Source organism: Hyposmocoma kahamanoa, unplaced genomic scaffold (genome assembly GCF_003589595.1).
Source record: "Hyposmocoma kahamanoa isolate Upper Pololo Valley unplaced genomic scaffold, ASM358959v1 76, whole genome shotgun sequence".
NCBI lineage: Eukaryota > Metazoa > Arthropoda > Insecta > Lepidoptera > Cosmopterigidae > Hyposmocoma > Hyposmocoma kahamanoa.
The window spans coordinates 6,673,169-6,689,143 of NW_020653900.1; the positions used below are offsets into that span (position 1 = coordinate 6,673,169).

The following is a 15,975-nucleotide window of genomic DNA, read 5'->3' on the forward strand; positions in this document are numbered from 1 at the left end:
GAGCGTTTTATTAATTCTTTTTTTTTTCTATTCAAGACTAACTAACGTTCTATTAGACAAACATTTTTGTATTGTTTTTTATTTTACTGTAACTAACATATCCCGTTCTTTAATTTAATTTAGAAAATCTGTAATTAAACTTAGCATAGACTAACGATACGTGAATTCTGTTTACGACATGCTGTTGATTTTCTTTAAATAAATTTAAATTTAAAGTATCTCGCAGTTACATGTTCGCGCCAGTCAGACAGACCTTGTGGTGTACCCTGAGATCGACGTGTTAAATGGAACGCAATATTATAAACAATTATTGGAGTTTCCTATCATAGGCGTTACTAAGGACATTCCTGTTTCTAAATAAATGACACTTCTTTTCTTTTTATGATACCAAATGTTGGAACGAACTAGTCATTTGCCTTGTGGTAAGCGACACGCCTGTCTATAATAGTTGTAGTGCCACTCAGAACTTTAAATTGCAGAGATCTGAGGGGCACTGCCACTGCGCCCGTTATCCAGAGACATAAGTAGACTTTTTTTTATAATATCAAGTGACGGGACGAGCAAGTCCTGCACCTGATGGTAAGCTACACGCCTGTCCATAACGGTTGCAGTGCCACTCAGAGCTCTAAATCGCAAAGATCTGAGGGGCACTGCCACTGCTCCCGTCACCCTGAGATTTAAGTTGACTAGTCTCATGTGCCTGTAATTTCACCAGTACCCTTATTTTTCCAAACCGGAACACAGTAATGCTCACATTATCGCTTGGTGGCAGACATAGGTAAGGTAGCAGTACTTTCCTAGCGAACTCTTTGACATGGAGCTCTACTGCTCGAAGACCAAATAGTTGATGACTTCGGCATTAATGCTTATCCAATACTTGAATTACCCCCAATACTCTGTCGTTCATATTCTGTCTGGTGTTTCGCTATTCCTAACTAAATATGAGAACCACTCATTAAGATTCAAAAGACAGTCTTATTACATCTTCAAAATTAATGAAGCGTTATTAAAATTCATTAATTCCTTAGCTTCAGACATTACGTCACCCATTAGAATGTTATATATCATGTTCTAAAATTATCGATTGATTAATTTAATCAGGTTTGTAATGTCACAACAAAGTAAAAGTTTAATATTCCTGTTTAGTTTTATAGTTTATAAAACTTACATTTCGGAACTTTTCTATAATGCAAAATATTTTACGATATTGCAATGAACACTACGCCAACTTTACTTATTGATCAGTTTCTGTTATTTTTGTGAACAGCCATATTTATTTACTAATATTATACTCCCCGCATTTTGTGAAAAAAAAACTAGAAAAACAAAATACAAAATTTGAAAAAAAAGAAACAAAAAACGAAATAAAAATAGAACAGGTGCAAAGATTAAATTGCTAGTGTACATTGGATGTAACGCTTTGTAAGTTGATATCCGTAAATAGTTAGCCTATATATAGTCCCACTGCTGGACATAGGCCTCCTCTCACAATGGGAGGGCTTGGGTTGTAGTTGCTTTGTAGATGTGTGCAGGTTACCTCGCCAACAAAGGAAAACATTCCTTCTCCGAAAAATTCACAGTAAATATCTAGTTGAATTTCGCACATAATTTCGAAATCTCAGAGGTCCGGATTCGGACCCACATCCTCTGCTTAAGAGGTGGTAGGTCAAACCACTAGGCTACTATGGTTTTTTTGACATCCGTAATCTCTATCTACCTTAATGAGACGCAGGCGTATAATAATGACATGTACTATTTTAGATTCAAACGCGTCAATTATTGGCAACATCCTCCATTAGTAATTAAGTAATTGTATGTTATAGTTTTTTGAATTTTACTAGACGGCAGTTGTGTAATTTTAGAAATCAACACATAAATTTTAATTTGCGTAGAAAATAGCTGTTGAGATGGACCAATCAAACGGCTCCAAGGGTACTTGAACCGCATAAACTTGAGATTCCGAAGACTTTGAAATGGTTAAGACATGACTGACAGTACTTTAAAAGTGTAACATCAAGGTTGTATAATTCAGTACATTGTTAAAATTCACTAATACAATTTCAGGGATTAGCACAAAACAGATTATAATAAAAAGGAAGAAAAAAAGTCATGTAATTAAAAAGATCAAATCTCTTCCACGTCTATTTATTTAATGAATTACTATCATGTCTAAATTATCCCAAACTACAGTACTTTAAATATTAGTACACGTGCTTTAGTAACAATAAAATTAGCATACAATAAATTCAACTAATCATCAAAAAATTTCTAAAACTATGAAACGTTACACATGTTCTAATTTCGATGCGGGGTCGACGTCACTTCTAATCATTTTAAGAGCTTCGCGTACGCACATTTTGGCGGGAACTTAGAGTTAGAGGAGGGGGCAAGAGGAATAAAACCGCTTTGGCACTCAACTTATACTACATTTCACTTAACACCACTGAAGGCGTCTAAGGACCAAAAATGAAGGCCTTCGTCGTATTCTTAGTGAGTGTCGCGGTTGTGAGCTGCAAGCCAGCTGGTGGTGACGATGATGTCATCGGCTCCGTCATCGGAGTCGTCAAGGGGTGTGCCGAGGAAGACGTTTCGTTGTGCTTAAAGGTGTGTTGTGATTGTGTTCCTAAGTGCTTTTCTAATTCCTTTTCGAAAATTTTCTGAAATATCTTTTATTTAATGCAAATTAGTCCTGTCCAAACAAATGGATTGCCCTTGCCCTAAAAATGTTTACCCTTTCAGAATTTCATTAATGATTTATGAAGTCATTTTATTTATGAAATCCAAATGCTTTCAATATTAAAACGGTTGCTTATAATTCCTCAAATTGAGGATTAATTGAGACCCAAGTATCCAAGTGAACCAAATACTCTAGATTTCTTTTTTGTTTATCAATTAACCTTTAAATTATCAACAACTACTATTTTTATCAACAACTACTATTTTATTTAACTGCCTCCGTGGCCGAACGGTTACCATACCGGACTGCCACGCAGAGGTCCCAGGTTCGATTCCCGGGCCGGGAGAAATATTTGTATGGCCTACAATTATTTCTCTCGTGAGTTTGGGTGTAATTTGTGGTTGTCTATGTGTGTGTCCATGGCACCCGCGACACAGGGTTTCCCTAGTGCGGGGCTATGTTGAGTGTGTGCGTTATTATTATTATTATTATTATTTGTTTTATTGTAATACGTGTACTCGTATACCGAAGTGATAACAATTTTTAGAAGAGTTTGTAAGTTAATTCAGTGTGCACTTCTTCTCTACTAATCTATATTGAAGAACTTTCTTCATTTTGAAAAAGAAACTTGTTCTTGAGTATCACTTTTACAATTAAAGGATTATTTGAACTATTTTACCCATTGTTAATTTAAATAATCCAAAATCAGAGTTTCTTTACCACTAGCTTTTCTCACTTTACGAGTTTATTTTTTCTTACAGGAAAGAGCTCTTAAATACGTCGAAAACCTTAACACGGCCAGAGAAGTGAGCATTACAGACGGAATCAGCCTTATTGGCACCGGCTCTCCTCGCTCTGCCCGTTCCTTCGAGCCCTTGGCCGTCGAACCGAAGGCAAGGGAAAATCAAGTTGAAGGCCGTCTTCTAGACGCTGCTGCCGATTTCCTTGAGAACCACGTCATTCAACTGCGAGTACCTAAGTCCACAGTAGAGGATGTCAAACGCTCTCTTGAGGAAGGTTAGTATCAGTTATTTGAGGTCAATATTTGATAGTAAGTAAACACGCTAGTCATTGTACACACAAACCAGATTTACGTAACTCATGATTAAATAATTGTAGTTCTTTTTTTGTAGCTTTATAGTATGAGAAGTAGGTCTTACTTTTTGTAGCAAATTACTGTCCATTTCTTTTTGTGTGTTGCGTAAATTGCACGTGATGATGTTTTGTGTCAGTCATGTGATGATAGTTTAAATAATTTTTTTCTTTAATAATTTCGTTCATTCACATTAAATTTGTTTATTCAGTTCATATGTAATAACGTTGCTTTTCAAGAATATAGTTGAAATCAAAATGGTTAATTAACTAAGCAAGCACTAAGCATTACATTGGTCAAAATAATTACGTGACAACATTGTGCCGATATACGATTCATCAGTTTTGCATGTCAGATAAGCCGTAGTATTTTTCAAACCATATTCCTGACGAATTAGGTATTTTTAGGATAGGCCGCTATTCGCTAGAAAATTATGGATGCCTTTTGTATTTAATTGCATTACATTAACTACTTTTAATTGCAAATTGTACTGAAATAGTTCATTCAACAATCAAAAAATTAATACGTTACATTAGTTTAACGTGACAATATTTCATGGAATCTTAATTTCTGTTCAAGTACATACAAGGAAAACCTAAACCTATTATAAGAAATGTTTTTTCTCTAACACAATTCTATTACTCACATCAAATTGCTTTAATGACGATCCCATGTCTTCGTCCAATTAATTGAACTCGTCAATCATTTATTATCATACACCTGCAATGCCCAAGGCGAATCCAACATTCGTAATACCGGTCAAAGATAAATGAGTGAAAGTGGGCAAGACAACTATTATATGTGCTCCAAAATGTCTATTCGTTTACTAACGTTACAATCTCGCTTTACTACCGAATTAAGAATTGCACATTTATTGTAATTAATTTCACTTTGAAAAATAAATATATTGTTTTTACTATTATAAAAGCTGTGTAACATTTGAAAGCTAAAGTAGAAATTAGAAATGCTAATTATTATAATATGCCTTTTAATGCCCATTAAAGGTCATATTATAATGATGACTATTGTCAAAGACAATGCAACACTCAAGGAGTAGATGACAAAAAAACATATTACTATTATTTGTATTTAGTCGCATAGTATCACCCATCCATAAATTACAAATATTATGACACGCGTGTTCTTTGTTAAGTAACCGAAAACGTTAGGTGATATCTTTGAGTACCCAAGTTAATGTTATGGTGCCATTTCTAGTTAGTTTGTTGCATAAATTGTATAAATTACAGATTTATCTTAACTGTTATCTAGTGTGATGAATTGGACGGTGAAAAAATTCAAAAAATAATAGATTCGAAGTTTCATCGTCGATTAAAAAAACTTAGGTGATAATTTAGACTAAAAAAAGTTAAAAGTAAGACGTTATATAAAAAAGCTCTCGTACTCATTAATAATCTCCTCATAATTCTCGATACATTATCAATTAAAGAAACTTTTCGGAACCGGTCCAATGAGTACATAATTGGGAATTTAAAAATAGAAAGTAGTCATAATAGTTCTGAAGTCAATTAAGTTATATTAAATAAAAAGAAGATTATATCAAATTATACATCTAAAGACGTTTAAACGCGTGTTTGTATTAATGAAAAGAGAAAATTCGTAGTCCACGATTGCCGGAACTCCACAGTACCACTATCCGGATGAGCCTCATATACCATTGAAAGAAGACTCTAGAAATCGTAAAGGCCAAACGGGTCTAACAGGAGTTTCTCTAACCTATTAACAAGGTTGATGGTGGAAAGCGGACAAGTCTAGTTTTTGCTAGATTTCCATAGTACACTTGCTCGAGTATGTAGGACTATGTAACTAGTTTTAAAGAGTTCCGTTACCGGCCGTGATCGAAATCTCGATTGAGAATAGAGTAAAAGTCATGCTCCAGGCGGATTCTCGTTAACGAAATAAGGAAGTAGGCTTGGAGCTTTCGAATTGTAACGTCCGGTAATCGATGCACTTTCTAGATGAACGAACTTGTTATGCAAACTGTACGTAACAATGTGAATTTCAATGAAAGCGATATCGTTTAAAATTTCAGGTGCGTTCTTGAATCAGGTTTTGAGTTTTTACCTAGTGGTCGACTTTGTTTCGAACATGCGCACTCCAAGTGGGATAGAAAAGACATTTCGTATTAGCCAGTCGGCTTGATTTGTTTTGAAATGTGGTAAAAGTGTTAATGCTCTAGAATTTATAACCTTGTTCTGTTGGCTTACTTATTAAACTTGTAATAGCTAACTTCACTGGACTTCCGGATATTGTAACTACGGCATTTAAGATAACCAGTTTCCTGAGAAATTATATGACGTGCAAATGAATGATACTTAACGGACACTGAGATCTGTACATAATTATTTTCACGTCTTAATATTCAAAACAGTTAGGCAATTTTCCAAGACACTAAATATTTATGTTGACTAACGCATTGACACGAGCATCTAAGGAAAAGGCATCTTAAGTTCTGAGACTGGTTTTCATAAACTAGAATCACCACTTACGAAAGTATTTTCTTCCAGGTCGTGGCAAGAAGAAGAAACTGGCGCAATTGATACCTATCTACGCTCTCCTCCAACTGAAGATCCAGTCTTTGATCCCTCTCTTCTTGGGTATTATTGCCTTCGCCGCCATCAAAGGTTTGATGATCGCCAAGGCCGCTCTCTTTGCCTCAGCACTGGTTCTCCTGAAGAAGCTCCTTTCCAAACATGACCACCATGAGAGTTATGAAGTAGTAGCTCACCCTCACCATGAGGAACACTACAGCCACGGAGGTGGCCACGGTGGATGGGGCAGATCCACACAGGACGACGCTCAGAACCTCGCATACAGCGCCTATTCGAACTAAAAAAACCTAAGAGTTTTAAAAGACTGCTACATCCTTATAGAGGATTAGTCTATGTATCTTCGGTTAGTCTAGTACGGACCTCAGAAAGAGATTAATTTATTTAATTTAATAACTTATTTAATTTATGTAAGCGCATGTTATAAAACGTTTAATTTATGTGTGAACGAGTGTGTCTTGTCTGTTTTCCAAAGCATCGCCGTATCTGTTTATATTTTTGTATATATTACTTTTAGTATATTTTTTGTTTACGTCGTACCTGTTTAATACTCTTATTTTTTCGATAGTACAATTATTATTTTTAGTCTCTTTTGTAGCTTTAATACATTTTTAGTTTTTCTTTTATTTTTGTTAGTCCTTTTTATGTGTTCATGTATTACTAGTCGTATTTTATATGTTGTCTATATACTTAATATACTATAAAATCTTTATACAACTTTTGTAAATATGTTTCATATGAGAGTATTTACGTAAAATATTATTTTTTGAATCTTCGTTTGATATATTGTTTATATATTACCATGTACTATACAAAGTATTATATATTTTTTTATTATAGTAAACATTTTATTGAGTATTATATTGTGTATTAACTTATGTTTTTGTAGGTGATGCAACTTTGAAATGTACAAATCTTTTCTTTACTAAATTTCTTCAGAGTAATATAACTAATGTAATTTATTATGAATCCAGTAATAAATTATGAAAATATATGAGTCAATATTATTTTATTTGTTTCTGTTTTACCTAACCTTTTACAACGCGATACTTACTTAGATGCCTACGACAATAGAAATGTAAAGGAAAATTAAAACGCTCTAGTTCTTAAAGGACTTTTGAAACTCTTTCCATACAAAAGTAGTTTAGAGGATGGTTTTTTTTCGGTTCTGTTATATGATCCCTAATTACGTGACGACATCATTGGCCTAACTGTTTGCTCTATAGGTGCTGGATGAGGAAGTCCTCAGGTTCGATTTCCAGTAGGACTAATTTGGGAATTCCTTAATTTGAGACCAGGTAATTGGTATGGCTGTCTTAAAAACTTGTATTTTGGGCAAAAATTGTTAAATTACTTGCGGGCCATAAGTGGGTGAGGCTAATGTAAGATTGTGGTGGATGGGACAAAGTAAACCTATACCCAGGAGTGGATGAAGTTGGGCTGTGAATGATGATGATGATAATTTTATTTTTAAAACAATACACACTTTCTGAATATTTCAAAATATCACAATTGTTAAATAATAATTTCAGTACAAAGTACTAAAAAACCTACCTCAAAAGTCATTTATCCCCTAGTTTGCCACTCTTAGAGGTTGAATACTTTCTTCAAATTTAAATGGGACCACTACTGAGGTACTCTCTTTTCAACAAAAAAGAATCTTCAAAATCGTTTAACAAATGGTATGCCAGAATTATCGCGTAACGTACATAAAAAAACATACAGCCCTCTTGAAGTTAGTATTACTATAAATTTAGTAGGAGTAGAATTCCTTGTGAAAGAGTTCATCTGGGGCAGTACCGCCACCTTACCTATTTCTGCCGCCAAGCAGTAATGTGAGCATTACTTTGTTTCGGTTTCGAAAGGTATGGGTGCTGGTGAAGCTACATGCACATGGGATATATGTCAATTACGTCTCAGGGTGACGGGCGCAGTGGCAGTATCCTTCAGAGGTACTGCAACTGTCATGGATAGATCAGTTGCTTACCACCAGGCGCACGACTTATTAGTCCTGTCACGTATTATGATAAAAAAAATATTGCACACAACCGAATCGGAGCACACATTCCCCGAGTTGCCAACCGTTCCTTATATTCAACCCCGACATCAGACTTGATGCACAATTGATATCTGATCAATCTGTCCGTAGACAATCCAACAGCGTCAGTTACTGGTGAAACTAAATTACACCTGATTTCTGGTCAATTTAAAGAAAAAATAAATGGTTCAAAATAACAATACACAACTCTTTTATGTAAAAAAACGATCTCAAAAGTCTGTGGAATTGTATCTATTTGCCAAGTTATAATGAAATCGTTTACCGGAAAGTGCGCGAAACCGGATTCATCCCCTACTTTGCCACCCTTAGAGGTGGAATTTTTCTTGCCAATAAAAAAGAATCATCAAAATCGCTTTACAAATGCGCGAGTAATCGCGTAACACACATACAAAAAAAACCGAATAGAGCAGTCGAATTGAGCACCTCCTCCTTTTTTGAAGTCAGTTAAAAATTACCTAAAGTCCTATATTTATCATACAAATCTTACAAATGGGAACAATATTTAAGAAGTTTATGTACCTAATCATAAATAGTCTTTCAATAACTTTCTCATATCATACATACCTCAGCCTTCCCTTCTATTGGGGTCGAACATTTAATCCTGAGCTTTCATTCATACGTAAATTGGTATGTGATATTGTATGGAGATATTCATTGTATATTTTGTATACATAATATATGTACTATGATGATCACAAGTGAAAAAAAGGTAAAAAACATTGAAGATTTTTTAAGGTCGTTTATTGTTTGTTTTTTTTTTTTATAATATCAAGTGACTGGACGAACAAGTCGTGTGCCTGATGGTAAGCAAAAAGTAATACGCAGTTGACTGTACCACAGTACCTACCAAAAATACTTGTATACCAAGGTATCAGGGCGGAATAAAATATGAATATTCTTCGTGATCCCCTGCTCTGGGAATCCGAAGGGAATAGAAAATATTTTTTTTTTACATGGGGGATCCAGGGGATCGGTTTTAGGGTATCAGATGGGAATAAGCCAATTTCACTTCGTCTTTACTTATTTTAGATCCACTATTCACATTTTATTACATTTATTATTCTAATGAACAATTTCCCTCCTAGTCGTTTATTTATATCTTTCATTACAAATAACTTCTAGATTTAGTCCCTCTTGTTAATTCTGACTGAATACCAGCGTTTTAAGGAACTTAGGCATATGCATAAATATGCGCTGATCATGCGCGATTATATATTATGCGCTGACTTAGCATATGCTAAATCAGCGCCATTTCACTGCTATGACAAAAAATGTTTTATCTTTAACCGACTTAAAAAAAAAAGGTTCAAAGAAGGTTCTCAATTCGATTTTTTTATATGTAGGTTATGCAATAATTCTTTTCTTTTAATTTTGATTTGTTAACCGATTTTGATGATTCTTTTTTTGTTGGAAAGAAGGTACCTCAGTAGTGGTTCCATTTAAATTTGAAGAAAATATTCCACCTCTAAGGGTGGCAAACTAGGGGATGAATGGCTTTTGAGGTTGTTTTTTTTGGTACTCTGTACTGAGATTATTCCTGATGTGTTCAATTTGTATTTGTGTAATACTAGTGAATAAAGTGTTTATCTATCTGTCTATCTATCTGTTTACAATTGTTACATTCATTTCTATTAAGTTGTAGTATAAGCTGTATAAGCCCTTTGAGATAAAATAAATAAATAAAAAGGTTTAAGGTTTTAATGAATCTGAATTGGGGTCTCAAGTTCAAGAATTAGAATGAAGTAAAAGGTGCATCAACAACAGAAAGCAGGAACCTCCACAATGCGTCGTAAACCTTTCGTTTTCACCCTGAAGCAAGCGCAGAACTCTCACAAGTCAAAGTCGATCGCCATGGGTATAAATAATAATGCGACAATGAGACGTTTATTGAAATAAGCATATCAGTAAAATATGTCGGCGCCTTTGTAGAATAGCGGCCTATCTAAAGAATACCAACAACAATATGGTTTAAAAAATTGACGAATCGTATATGCGAACAACTATTTTGAAAAGCAGTGTCATATTTACATTTTTTTTTAAATTTGCACACTCCGAATGCACTTGTGTAAAAAAAAACTTTTTTTTCCGGCATTATTCGTGGAGAGTAGCGGCATTTTAAAGGCGAAAACATATTGTTAATTAGTTCGAACAGCAGTACTTTTGTAGTGGTATACAAGGTGTTTGTATAGTTGTTAAAACGACGTAATTAAAATTATTATCTTACCTCAGTTTTTAAACAAAACCCTGAGAAACCAACTTTTTAATATATAGTGAACTCGTAAATCGTTCGTTTTCATGTTTTTTTACGTTACCTAGCGACGACGGGACGTACAACTCGTGTGCCTAGTGATAAGCGACACACCAGTCCATAGCAGTTGCAGGGCTCTGAGGGGCCCGTGGTTAAATCTCAGAGATCTGAAGGGCGCTGCCACTGCATACGTCACCCTATAAAAAATCTACAATTCTCATGTGCCTGTAATTTAACCAACATTCTAACCCGTCAAAACCGGAACGCAATAATGATCACATTACTGCTTGGCGGCAGAAATAGATAAGAGGATTACTTCCCTGGACGAATTCTTTCACAAGGAGCTAGAGCTCCTAGAGTTCAGAGCATCTATTTGTAGCAGTAGACTACTACAAATTTTATTATACATTCCACAGTTGAGCATGGTCGCTTCTGCCAAGAGTTTCAGGCAATATGATCATAGTCTACACAGCTGCACGTCGTTCGTCCCGTCACCTAGTATTATAAAAATATATACATAGTGATCGATAAATGCAAATCAATTAATGTAAACTTCTACAAGATATCGAATTCGAGATCCATTCACAATACCTTTATGATTTTTAACAGCCATCAGCGAGATCATCTCCATGTATTATAAAAACTTTAAGATTTCTAAACCTTGACATAATCAGTTCATTGACTTAATAAGTACATTTTACAGTAAAAGCCAAGAACCCTGACTTGGAAAGTTAGCACAACTGGTATCATTCTGGGTGACCATGTTAACACCATGACTGAGACAACAAGTTCAATTTGCGTGTTACGAAATTCAAATTTAATATAATTTGAGAAATATTTGAAATAATAATATTTCTAGCATTATAATTATCCACACGCGTCATTAACTCACAGTTATTCAGGTATGTACTGCTGGTCACAGGTTTCCTATGACGGTGACGTCACACGAAGAAGGTGATTATAAAGTAATATGCAAATAATTCAACAAGAGTCAGTGGTGTAGGACCACAGTTGACCCATCGAGTATATAACCAGAAATAGAGACGAAATAAGGGCTATCCATCCTGGCAACGCATCAATCAAATGGTACCGATATCACTTTTAAATATCAACTCTCGTTTGCGCTGAAATCGTAAAATAGAAAGCTGAAATAGTACAGCGCCAACAACTGACCTGGGTGTACGTCTCCGTATACCTACTCCAAAAATATTCTGTATTTATTATAATAAAGATAATATCTCTAATTATGGGGGGCTGTTCCATGCGGTGGTGTGGAAAAACAGCAAACATCTAACTACAAAACAAACGGAATCACATTTCATCGGTAATTAAATATTAAATATGTAAGTTTTCAATTTTCGTTCATTATAGCAAAGCTCAAGTTAAACAATTGACGACGCCCGTCAATTATTTCGAATTAGGGCTTGCCAATTGAAGTTCAGTTGTCACCGTAATGATTTGGCAGAATAGTTTTGAAACAAATTAAATGACAAGTTGTCTCTATTTCTGGTCATCGACGATAGAACATAACACGTCCTACATGTGAGGTACAAATTCTCTCAACTAGATAATCACTATTCCACTACAATCGAATCTTCTTATCGTATTGATGGCATACACTATATTATCGTGGTATAGAATTCAGCTACATAAACCGTGTCACTAGAAGCCTCCGTACTAAATTGTGCATGGGATATGTTTGCCATCATGGTAAGAGGATTTGCCAATCGGTGTAAGGTACTCGCATATTGTTGCTCAGGGCGCGTCATACATACTGGGAATACGGTTTGTAGATACGTCAATGAGGCCCTGTTGGCGACCAGCTGTGACTAGCCTCCTTCGTTTTTGTACTTTTTGTTTACAATGTATATTCGATTTTTAAAATATTTTTCGACTGTTTTTGTTTAGCAAAATGTTGGTAGTTGCTTTGGCTGCGCTGCCTTGATTGGTTTTGAATTCAATATTTCAAATTTATCGTATTTAAATCAGCATATGAGGTGTTTCCATCATGACCCTATGCAATCGAATGTCAGTTGTGGAATAAAATATCTATAAATACTCAATCTTGCATTATTGTCCGGCCAACAATGGTAATAAAATTCAAATAAAATATAGTTAAAAACACATATCATCGTAAGTTTACATGTATTCACTGGACAAAAAGCCACAACTTGAGCACGCCAGCACACCCGAGTTGGCACATGTGCCGCCCGTATCCAGCCGCTGCCAGCTACCTTAGACAGAGGTCGTCCCTCCACCTCGCAATCATTAAAAATACACTCCCGGACACGTAACTCGAGTCTTACATAATTATTTTAAAAGGGCTAGAATACAAAAGTGAAAATTGCATAATAGTTTTCGATAAATCAAACATTTACAACACAGAAGTCAAAAGTAAATAGGTAAAATAAGTTTACAATTGAAAACGTAATTTTTTTAGAAAATGTAAGAAGGCTTGAGTTATGTGGCCGGGATTGTAATAATATTATTTTGAACCACAGCAGTCGCTACAAATCTTTTGTTTATCTTAATTATTAATACAAAGATCCTGCGTATGTGCCGAATAAGTACGGTTTTGAACTTATTATTTTTTAAACAATTTTCTTAAGTCAATTCTAAATTCAAATGCGTTTGTTTTTAACGGCTTTTTATATTTCTTTTTATTCTATTATTGTTTTTTTTGCGGTGGTATTTATCATCAATCATATTTTTGTACATTGTGTAACTTGTTTAATAGACTTGACAAGCACGTTGTGTCTAGTCATGCTCACACATCATTAGCACTTGAACCACATTCATTCAGACCACTACAAATAACAAGAAATGTTTATTCAATTTACGATCACCAAATATAATAAACAGAAAGATTTAGACTGACCTGTCAATTATTTTCAACCGATTTCAAAAAAGGAGTTTCCCAGTTCGACTGCATGTTACGCAATCATTACGACATTTTGGGAACCGATTTTGATGATTATTCGAAATTCAAATTCCATTCAAATTTGAAGAAAATTATCTACCTCTAAAAGTGACAAATTGGTGGATTAATCCGGTGAAATCACAAGCACATGGGACTTGTCAATTTATGTCTCAGGGTGACAGGTGCAGTGTAGTACCCCTCAGATCTTTGCAATTTAAAGCCTCAGTGGCACTGTAACTGGGACACGCGTGTTGCTCACCATCAGGCGCACGATTTGTTCGCCCCGCCACTTGATGATTTGTAAAAAAAAATTGGAATTTACCTTTCCGATTTCAATAAAACTTGGGAAATGTAATTTTGACGTGATGATGTCGGTCCACAGACTTTTGAGGTCGGTTTTTTGTTAAAATTATATTATAAATATCGAGTTATTGGATCTTCGAGCTACGTATTAAACGTATATTTGTTTTTTAAATTTGAATTTATTTTAAACACCTTTGTTAAGAGTGAGCCCGTGATACCAGTTTTTCCTTTTCATGCTTCCATATCGTTAAGACTAAATTTTAATATAAATTTTAATTTAATATATGTAAACTAACAACTACATTAAGTACCAGGCTTTAAATATTTGTCATCGGAAAAATCCGAAAGCCACGAATATTTCCGAATGCTATTACCGCGTAAATATATCAGTGAACAACACAATAACATATAGACGCGACAACAACGTTCGGATATATTCGTGGATTCCGAGTTTTCCCGATGTACAATATATACGACCTGATACTGTACATTAATTTTAATCGTAGATTTTCCAGCAATATACAGAAAACTTTTGATTTTACGTTCATTGTCCATGCAGCTTGATGACCTCGGTGGTGTAACGGCTTGCTCTGTTGGCGTTGGATGAAAAGTCCCCGATTCGAATCCTGGTAAGACCGACTTGAGAAATTAAATTTTCTAAATTAGTCCAAGGAATATACAAGGAATTCTCTAGTTTAAGACCAAGTTATTGGAGTTTGTCTGACACATAATTAAATTATTATTTGATGCAATACATACATAAAACATTAATTTAATTTAGTCGCACACGCCGATCCATAGCAGTTGCAGCACCACTAAGAGCTTTAATTTGCAAATATTTGAGGGGCACTGCCACCGCGCTCGTCACTCTGAGACATAAGTTGACAAGTCCCATGTGCCTGTAATGTCACCAGCCTCTTTCAAAACCAGAACGCAGTAGTCATTATTGCTTGGCGGCAGAAATAGGTAAGATGGCAGTACTTCCCTGGCCGAACTCTTTCACAAGGAACTCTACTGCTACTAAATTTCCTAATTTGGTCACCGAGGTCATCAAAGTTCTACAAGTTTTTTAGACATAAGTAAAAACATTAAACCTTTTACTGAGAATTATCAGCTATTCTATATAGGGTAACAGTATTAAACAAAAAGCTCTTTATAATGATCATTATTAGAGAAAATACTCAAATTCTCGCGAACCTCTAAGCAGCCAGTATATCCTTCACTAAGAAATTGCAATAAACAACATCAAAATGACGTCTATTGAATAAATAATTGCAATGTACGGTGGATCCAATAGTGACATTCTAGGTGACCATGTCAGAGGCACTCCCTTGTATAATAACTGGGTTGGTGCTGGTCACTAGTAACAGGTATTAAGGAGTTGCTTTAGTAACTTAGTACTTACTGTAATTGGGCGTATATATTGATATTGTTGTAAGATATTCGCCCTTTGGTGCGCAGAAAAACACTCTAAAAAAATACACTTACTTAATACTTAAACATAAAGACGACCATACACGGTCAGCAGAAAATTTATCGATGGCTAGTCAATAAATATTATTTATCAATTTCCTTTTCATGTTTAGTTTAGGTTATCCCTCATAATTTAAGATGTTAAGACACCGCGTGATCCATTTATTTACCAAAGAATAACACCAAAAAGCCTGCTTAATCAATGCACTAACATACGAGAGACGCTTCCTGACACAGACTGTGCTTAAATGGAAGCTCAAGCCATTGTTGTGAGGAGACCAACACCATCATCAACAACTCGTTTAAACATGGGCTCACGGGCACGGGTCTCTTCTAAGGAGTGGGTTTAGGCCATAGCCCGCCACGCTGGCCCAATTGCGAGTTGAGGACTTTACACGTTTTTCGAGGGTTGAGAACTGTCTTCGACGTGCAGGATTCCTCACGATGTTTTCCTCCACCAAAAACATCGTGATAGATTTTATATTCAATTTAAAGAACAAAATCAGATTCAAAATTCGAACGTCTCTTGCGCATACTGACTTACAGCACATACAGTTATAAATAATTCAATAACCCATGATGTGCAATTATGCAGAATGCATTATTTATATGTTTGGGCCTATGCAAATAAAGTA

At 35.1% G+C, this 15,975-nt stretch overlaps 1 protein-coding gene across 1 annotated transcript; it reads left to right on the forward strand.

Annotated features, from left to right (window-relative positions):
- Nucleotides 1-2,428: 2,428 nt before the first annotated feature.
- On the forward strand, nucleotides 2,429-6,768 carry LOC113232410. Its single transcript, XM_026467117.1, has 3 exons — nucleotides 2,429-2,604; nucleotides 3,439-3,694; nucleotides 6,296-6,768. The coding sequence occupies exons 1-3, from the start codon at nucleotides 2,467-2,469 to the stop codon at nucleotides 6,619-6,621; spliced, it is 720 nt and encodes a 239-aa protein (XP_026322902.1). The 5' UTR covers nucleotides 2,429-2,466; the 3' UTR covers nucleotides 6,622-6,768.
- Nucleotides 6,769-15,975: the final 9,207 nt, after the last annotated feature.